The sequence below is a fragment of the Solanum tuberosum genome, unplaced genomic scaffold (assembly GCF_000226075.1).
Source record: "Solanum tuberosum cultivar DM 1-3 516 R44 unplaced genomic scaffold, SolTub_3.0 scf00559, whole genome shotgun sequence".
Classification (NCBI taxonomy): domain Eukaryota; kingdom Viridiplantae; phylum Streptophyta; class Magnoliopsida; order Solanales; family Solanaceae; genus Solanum; species Solanum tuberosum.
Genome location: NW_006239486.1, coordinates 177526 through 186780, shown reverse-complemented (window position 1 = coordinate 186780; position 9255 = coordinate 177526). Strand labels below are relative to the sequence as shown.

General features: G+C 31.1%; 1 protein-coding gene across 3 annotated transcripts; it reads left to right on the top strand.

The window, feature by feature from the left end:
- LOC102584718 (cinnamoyl-CoA reductase 1-like) lies at positions 1 to 8675 on the top strand. Of its 3 annotated transcripts, none has more exons than XM_015304518.1 (6): positions 1 to 52; positions 6168 to 6337; positions 6667 to 6865; positions 7642 to 7804; positions 7938 to 8124; positions 8270 to 8675. In XM_015304518.1, the coding sequence occupies exons 2-6, from the start codon at positions 6204 to 6206 to the stop codon at positions 8406 to 8408; spliced, it is 822 nt and encodes a 273-aa protein (XP_015160004.1). In that variant the 5' UTR covers positions 1 to 52; positions 6168 to 6203; the 3' UTR covers positions 8409 to 8675. The 3 variants fall into 3 exon arrangements, with proteins under 3 accessions (XP_015160004.1, XP_006365623.1, XP_015160003.1); XM_006365561.2 differs by lacking the exon at positions 1 to 52 and adding an exon at positions 5041 to 5226 and having other exon boundaries at positions 6674 to 6865; XM_015304517.1 differs by lacking the exon at positions 1 to 52 and adding an exon at positions 5043 to 5226.
- Positions 8676 to 9255: the final 580 nt, after the last annotated feature.

Sequence of the window (9255 nt, the reverse complement as noted above, 5' to 3'; positions counted from 1 at the left end):
AAGTTTTTGCTTCAGCGTGGTTATACTGTCAAAGCCACTGTTCGTGATCCCAGTTTGTACTCTCTCTCTCTAATTTTTTTTATTCATTTTCACTTGCAAGAATATTGAAAAATGGATTTTGGAAAATAAATTTTAAAGTGAGAGAAAATAAATTACAATTACGAATAAAATTTGAAGAAATATAAGTTTATTAATCAAGATTGTGAGTACAAATCTAATGATTTCTTGATTCCTCTCTCATATGATTTATGCCGTTTCACGATGCCTCTTAAAGGGAATATATACCCTTTATATCGACATGAACACATTTTGTAGAGTCCAAATCAAATTGAACATGTTTTGTAAAGTCCTACAAAATTTCAGTGTCTAAAATGTTCCCCTGCTTCAAGACTTGTCGGTGTGGAGACTTGATGAAACTCAAAGACGAGGGTAGTACTAATCATTTTTTCATCTTTGCGGCTTCATATTTGTAGATTTGATTTATAAAAGGAGAGATAAATGACAAATTTGGTCCCACTTGGTGTGTCAATTTGTTGCAACGAATTTTAAAGTGACAAAATAAATTGCAATCATAAATAAAAAAGGAAGAAACATAATTTTATATATTGATCAAGATTGTGAGTACAATTTTGTTCATCCTTTGATTCTTCTCGCATAAGATTTCCATGATTCGAGGTGATTCTTATCGCATAAGATTTTCATGACTCGGGGCCGTTAGTGACGTATTTCTCTAATTAGGATGATTTGGATTTGATCTCTCAATAAATTATTTGTGAATTTGCGGAATTTTCCAGATGCCTCTTAAAAGGAATATAGTACCCTTTATATATGCATGAATTAGGATTTAGGGTTGAGTATATATCCTCCAAGAATCCTAATGGGAACTAAACACACCTTGTAAAGTTCAAATCAAATTGAACGCGTCTTGTAGAGTCCACAAAATTTCAATATCTACAGTACAATTTATAGTTAAATTTAATCCTTTTTTTATATATAAATCTATTAGATTTAGGGTAAAGAATCAAAATGAACACATTTTGTTATATATTAAAGATCATTTCAATCAAATGAAATACATTAAGGACTAAAATGAACATTTTTCTTATATATTAAGGATTATTTCAATCAAGTGAAATATATTAAGGATCAAAATAAAGCATTATACATATATTAATGACCATTTTGGTCATTTTTTCTTTAATTTGGCTAATTTTAGTTTTTTTTTTAAAGATAAGCTAGGGCTAATGTTTTTATTTTTGAAGAGTATTGGTAGTTCTAGAACATTTCAATTGTTGATAATTAAGTTTTGCTTTCTGGGTTTGTTTTAAAGTTTCAAATTTTTTTTAACTGTTGAAACATTTAGACTGGTTTAATAATATTGTAGTATTTATTAATTATTAGACGGTAAGGATGAGAATGGTCTGTTCGGATTGATTTTTTTTAATGACTATATTGTAAAAAGTATAATAAAACATTATTGTCCTATTTTTTAAATTATTTATTTTAATTAGGAGTGACAACGAGTCGAATATAAATCGATCAAAAATGAATAATATGAGTAAATGGATAAAATCTCGACTCGACTCATATTTTAAATGGATAAAAATGAGTTACAATGAATAATATGAGTAAATATAGATATTGATGTTATAATAGGGATCATGTTAAAAGCTTCAAAAACAAAATCTCTTATCTCACTCTTCATTCTCTCTCACACAGAAAAAAAAAATTAAAACTTTTAAAAATTATTTTTGTATCACCCCCACCCCTCTCCCGGCCCCCAACCCCGCCTGTCCACCCTCCACCTAGAGTTGTTAATATGGAATGACTTACCCTATCCGGACTAACTCATACAGACTTTTAAATTTGACGCGCTACGCCGAGCTGGATTATTTTTCTTGTGGGCCAAAAAATGGTCAACCCAACCCACAAGTACGTGGGCTATAGGTTGTGCCGGCCAACCCACTTTTTTTAAAGTATATTTTTATATTTTTTAAATCAAATTATTATTTAAAAATATTATCATAAATATCGACAAAACAATATTACATGTGTTAGTGTTACTATTTTTTTAAATCATTACACGTGATAGTGTTACTACTTGTTAATCAAATTCACAAATAAAATTATCTTTAGAATATTTATTAAGTTTGATTTCAAGTAAAAGTAAAAATAACTAAATAGAAATATTAACTTAATTATTTTTAATGATCACAATAAAATATAAAAAAATATGACATTGTTTCATCTATAAAAAAGTGATAAATGAACTTCTTAGAAAAATTTCATAAAACTTATGGTGTATCTAATGCCAAAACATCATCTTCATTAAGCACATTTGAATCAACTTGTGGTAGGATGTCTTAACATCTCCATTTTCATCAGTAGTTTATAAGAAAATGGAAAATACCAAGAAAAGATGACTGCCGGTAAATAAGTTACGGTCTACATGGAGATTCCCTAGAAATTTTAGGGGTTTTTATTTCAAGAATTGCATAACTCATATTTTATAACCATAATTTGTATTTAAATTTTAATATTTAAAATTTTATATAATTTTTGAGTTTGGAGTCTTGTTATTTTTAATACTCTATTTTAATTTTATTTCTTAATTGATTTTTATTTGATCCACGGGCTGGTCCTACTCATATTATAATCCCCACAAATCAGTAGGTATATTCAGGTTGAGTTAAAAAGCTCTAATGGACTCCAAAAATCTTAGCCCAACCCTATTAAATCACGAGTTATGACAGACCGGCCCAACATCCCTAGCCCATATTGACGGCTCTACCCTCACCCCTAACTCCAACGCCTCAAAAATTAATTTATTTTTTACTACCCAGAGCCCCCAACCCCACCTCGGCTCCACCACTACCCCCCCCCTACTACCAGCCCCCACTCTCCAATCCCTACTTAAAATAAAATAAAATAGATTTTTTCCTTATCCCACCCAACCCCACCCTCTCTACCCCCGATTACCTACACCTCAAAAAATATTAATATCACTTTTTTTTTTGGATGAATGCACTTTTTTTTTTAGCTATTTTATCCATTTAATTATCCACTTTTAAATGAATAATATGAGTTTGACTTACTTTTTATCCATTTTAAATGAGTTGAGTACCTAATTCTTTAAAATGAATAATTTAAATAGATACTCATATAAATTGCTTATTCTGCCACCCTTAATTTCGATGCATGTTTAGTTTTTTATCCAGTAAAATTATATATATAGGAATAATGTTTATTAACGGACAAAAATTATATAAAAGCCAATCAGTTATGAATGCTTTCATTGTTCTACCTTTCAAAATGTTACAAATAGTTTTTTAGTTCATTCAGACATATCAATAATGTTGGAAAATAAATTTACATTTTCAAAAATGAATTTGGTCCTCTTTGTGTTATTAATTCTAGTAAGGACCAAATATATAAATCAATGAGAATAAGAATAATAAAGTAAAAGAAAAAAAGAACACTTTCTTATTCTTCGGGAGTGATATACATGTTTGAGGTATATTTAGATATGAATTATAATGCAGAAAAATTATTTATTTATAGGGAAAAACTAACTTGATCTTCAATTAGGATTCCATAGTTTTTTCCAAAGAAATCTCCGATATTCATTATAATATAAATATGTTTACAACATCTTAATTATTTTTAATGAATAAATCTTTTATTATCCAAAAAAATTTATTCGTTATTATTCTTTATTACTTCATTCATTTCAAAATAAATGAATTGTTGAGGCAATCTTATCATTAAGAAAAAAAAATAAGTTTAGGACATAAATTGAACAATACTTTCCACTTTTACCCTTTTAGTTATTCTCAAACTATTTTTGAAAATATTAAACAATTTAAAGTAAAATCATCAATATGAATAATTAACTCTTTTGAAATTATAACCTAAAAAATTATAAATAAAAGATAAAATAGAAGAAATTTTGACAACTCTCTTAAACATTAAGCTAATTTACTTATTTTAAACGGTAAAAAAAGTCCAACTTGATAACTACATAAGATAAAATAATCACTCCTTTATATCCCCAACTATAAAAGCCACTACCTAACTTTTTTAAAGCATTATTTTTTTGGTCAAACTTTTTTAAAACTAAATTTGTCCTTGTAAAGATATTTTTCAAGCAAAGGTTATTTCTATTTCATTTATTATATATACCAAGCAAAATTGAAGTGTTCCATTTAATAAACTACAGTACGTAAGAGACCAAAAACCTATTATTCAACGTTAGATTCCTTTTGTCAATTCTTTTAGACAGATACTTAAATTTATATAAAATTAAATAAATAAATACACATATTTTATGTGGTATTTTGTATGATAATGTGAAACCTACATAGTGTTTTATGTGTATTATATCATGTAAAACTCATGTGTATATATTTAATTTTATACAAGTTCTAGTGTCTATTTGTGTAAGTTGAAGGATATAAATATGTGGAAAAATTACCTAAATATACAATTTATTTTATTATATTTTTTAAAATTTCATATCATTTTTTTAAAAAAAAAACTACAAAAATCTCTACTTTACGTGATGTATCAGTCGGCTACATCACTTTACGCAATGTATCGATCGGATACATTACTTTACCCGATGTATCGGTCAGATACATCACTTTACGCGATGTATCAGTCAGGTACATCACTTTACGATGTAGTGGAACTTACACGATGTGTTGGGACGTTACTCTACGCGATGTGTCAGTCAGATACATCACTTTACATGATGTATCAGGACGTTGAGTGATGTATTCAAAATTGAGATGCAATGGATCAGGACTTTGATGGATGTATCCTAAACTAAGACGCGATGTATTAGATCATTTTGAGATGTATCCAGATTCCACCAAATTTAAGGAATTTTTGTAATTTGAAAAAGTTAGTGATAAAATATAATGAAATTTGTGTAAAATCTATATGTATATATTAAACTTTAATAAAATTATATATATCAGTTTAACATGAGCCGAGTAATATAAAACGGAAAATATTTCTTTCCCTATAAATATAGCTTTGTCGGCTTTCACACCACTCAGTCTCCACACAGAGTGTGCTGTTAGGTGAAAATAGATAGAGAGATCACAAAAATGGCGACGAAAACAGTGTGTGTAACTGGAGCTTCAGGCTACATAGCTTCATGGCTAGTCAAATTCTTGCTTCAACGTGGTTATACTGTTAAAGCCACTGTTCGCGATCCGAGTTTGTACTCTTATCCCTCTCTGTAAAAAAAAAGTTCATTTTCCCTTGAACAGAATTGTGAAAAATGGATTTCTGAAGTTATCTGATCATTTGTGATCTTTTTGTTTTTTCATCGCATATGAACATTTAAATGATTTGATGTTCAATTTCTGTAATTTTAGTATTTATTTTTTAGATAAGCTAGGGCTAATTTTTTAAAGTTTTTTTTTATTTGAGAATGACTGGTTAGATAATTTTATATTGTTTGATTATTGGATGTTAATTACAATCAACAACAACATACATACAAGGTGGGGTCGGAGAGGGTAGAATGTAGACGGATCTTAGCTTGTAGATGTAGAGAGGCTATTTCAGAAATAGCTATGTAATGTAGTAATTTATTTAGTGTTGTGTTAGACTAAGATGGTTTGTTTATGCCCTAAACGTGTAGATAAAGCGAAAGTGATTGTAAGCTAGTTTGACCCTGTTTAGTGCTTTTATTATTGTGTTCTATTAATGTACTTTTTTTAATTATTATTTGAATCCACCTGCAGAGAGTACTAGAAGTCTGAGAACATTCAAATTGTTGATATTTATGTTTTGCTTTCTGGGTTTGTTTTAATTTTTTTTATTTTACTGTTGAAATAGTTTTCTGAGAATGACAGGTTTAATAATATTATAGTATTTAATTGTTGGATGGTAAGAACAACAATACCATACTCTGTGTAATTGCACAATGTAGGGTCCAGGTACAATGTACACAGACCTTACTCGTACCTTGTAGAAGTAGAGAGGCTTGACTTAAAATCTGATGAAATAGTTTTTTTTAGTATTGAGTTAGCATAAGATGGTTTGATTATGCCCTAAACGTGTAGATAAAGCGAAAGTGTTTGTAAGCTAATTTGACCCTGTTTAAGTGCTTTTATATTGTGTATTTTTTTAAATTTGAAATCCCCCTGCAGATGATAAAAAAAAGACAGATCACTTGACATCCCTTGATGGAGCTGAGGAGAGACTCCACTTGTTCAAAGCAAACCTACTGGAAGAAGGTTCCTTTGATGCTGTTGTTGAGGGGTGTGAAGGTGTATTTCATACAGCATCTCCTTTTTACCTTGGAGTCAAGGATCCACAGGTTCCTCACTCAATTTTCTTGATTAATATAGTTTTGACCTATGTTGCTGAGACTCTATAAAAATGTCCCCTGGTGCATGTTGGATACTTCAAAGCTAGTGTGTTTTGGAGGATCTGACATGGGTGCGACAACATTTTTGAAGAGTCTGAGCAACATAGGTTTTGATGTCTACCTTTGCAAGCTTATTCTTTTGGAAATTTATTAGTTAAATGTAAGAAAATCTTACCTACAAAACTGGTGGTAGTCATCTTGGATCTGTTGTTCGTATTTCTCTGTTCTAGTTTTTGGTTTTTCCATCTGTTGATGTAATGGATTAGCCCTATTGTTAACGTGCAGGCGGAGTTGATTGATCCTGCACTGAAGGGGACACTTAATGTTCTTGAATCAGTTGCGAAGACACCATCTGTTAGAAGAGTGGTTTTGACATCATCTGTTGCTGCAGTTGCTTTCAATGGCAAGCCAAGAACCCCTGAAGTGGTGGTTGATGAAACATGGTGGTCAGATCCTGACTTTTGCAGAGAATCACAGGTGCTTTAGTTGACTTTTTGTTTTCCATCTGCAGCGCCGCTGTTTCATAATCTGTTGAGCAATATAAAATAGAACTACTTGACAACTAGTGCTAATCTCTTTATTTCTTTTTCTTTGGATTGGATCTACACAATATTTTTGATATTTTCTTCGGGTTGCTAACTCAGCGGTAGAGTACTTGGCTTTCTAGTCCAGTGGTGAAGTGCATTGCTTCTCTAATAGAAGTTGGGGGTTTGACGCCATTGTGATATTTTAGTTTCACAAACTTTTTAGTCTGATTTGAACTCTGTGTTTTTTATTACAAAATCCACCAGGCATGGTTTTTTAGGATTTGTCATTTTTCTTTTGGCTAAAATGATTGAAATTCTTCAATATTATATAGAGGTATTTATGGCAGAGGGAACTGATGGTAAAGCTCCACTGTCACAAACTGCCAGGTTTGAAATTTGAAAATAGTTGAATTCAGTTCTAGTATCACCTGAATATTCCATTTCCTTTAACAATTAAACCATTTATTTATTCTATCAAAGAAGTTATGTGAAGTGTTCCATTTACATCTTACACATTCTTGTCGAAACATTTGAATCAGAAATGCTCATTATAATCATCTTAACTGGTGCTCAATCATTTCTGTTTAGATTTCACATATTTAAACTTTATTCTGCTATTTTCTGGCAAGTGTCTTTATACACTAATCTTCTTTTGGGGGAGATCCTGGTGATAGGGGGGGTGGGGTTGGAGCTAATTATGGACTCATCTTTTGTTGCTTTTACCAGCTCTGGTATGTGCTTTCGAAGACATTAGCTGAGGATGCTGCGTGGAAGTTTGTGAAAGAGAAAGCTTTCGATATGGTTACAATAAACCCAGCAATGGTTATAGGCAGTTTGTTGCAACCAACACTTAATACAAGTGCTGCTGCCATCTTACAATTGCTAAATGGTATGCTTTATCTTAAAGCAGCTGATTTGTCTTTGATCTCGTCATCTGAACTTAGTTGTTTTATTTTTTTTCTGTTCATGTTACTACAATATGTTGGAATTCATTGGTGAAGTTTCATTTTGCTTTACTGCAGGTTCTGAAACATACCCAAATTCTACACTTGGTTGGGTTAATGTGAAAGATGTTGCCCTCGCGCATATTCTGGCTTTTGAAAATCCTTCAGCAAATGGTAGATATTTGATGGTGGAGTCAGTTGCACACTACTCTGAGATAGTAAAGATATTGCGCGAGCTTTACCCTACAATGAAGCTTCCAGAAAAGTAAGTTTTATTTGTGAAATGTGCATCTTTGATTTTGACGTGTCGTGTTTCACAAAGTACATAAAGTTGAGTGGCTAGTAGCTGATTTCATATGGTTTACTAGAAATTGTTTTCTTGGCTCAAAGTTTTCGGTTAAACTCTCCAGGTGTGCTGATGATAAGCCATTTACGCCAATGTACCAGGTTAACATTGAAAGAGCCAAAAAATTGGGTATTGAATTCATTCCCTTGGCTGAAAGCCTCAAGGAAACTGCTGAAAGCTTGAAAGAGAAGAAGTTTTACTGAAATGCACAGCCTTATTGTGAATGAATCTGCAAATTCTAGAGAACATGCTTATGTACTTTCATGTTATACTAAAACCTTTCGTATTATGTCGTTTTGTGATCCGCAACTTTAATGGTGTCGTCACGTTTCGTGGATGTAGTAGAATCGTATCTTTGGTTCTGTTAAAAACACCCTTTGATCGATGTTATCTTTCGTGTTTGGAGGTTACAAGTGTTTGTTATAATAGTTAGCAACCTACTATCAAATGTGCATTTGGCTTGTTGTTTATGTTTTGTGCAAGATCTGTACCAGGATGGTTCTGTATGTTTTTCTTCTCTTTTTAATACTGATGGTGTACAGGTCGACATGGGCGCGTTTCAATTATTTCACGAGGTGTCTGCTATCTCAACTAGGTATCATATTTCACTTCAGTGAGCATGCAGAAAATATGCTGACCAGTGACCTCCTCACCTTCTCTCTGAGCTCTTTTAATAAATTGGAATAAATATTAAGTGTTGACGGTGCATAAATATCTAAACTAGTTTTTAATAGTGTATTCCATGCTTTTACACATTATTTAGCAGAGGAAAATATTTTTGCATAAATTTAGATTAGTTGAGCTGCAAAGTACGGAATGAGATATCTATCTATTTTCAGTATAGGAGTTAAAGTAAAATGAAATGGATGAATTACAAATGATGCATTTATTTCTATAATTGTGGAACTAGCACAAACTAATAAAGCGATAAGCTAACCAAAAGAAGTTGAAAATTTTAAGAATTTAATGAAATGAGTTAAGAATTAGTATATAATTTTAGATTTAAGTCACATGAGATAAAAAAAAAAAAAAAAAAACTAGGTGGACTTT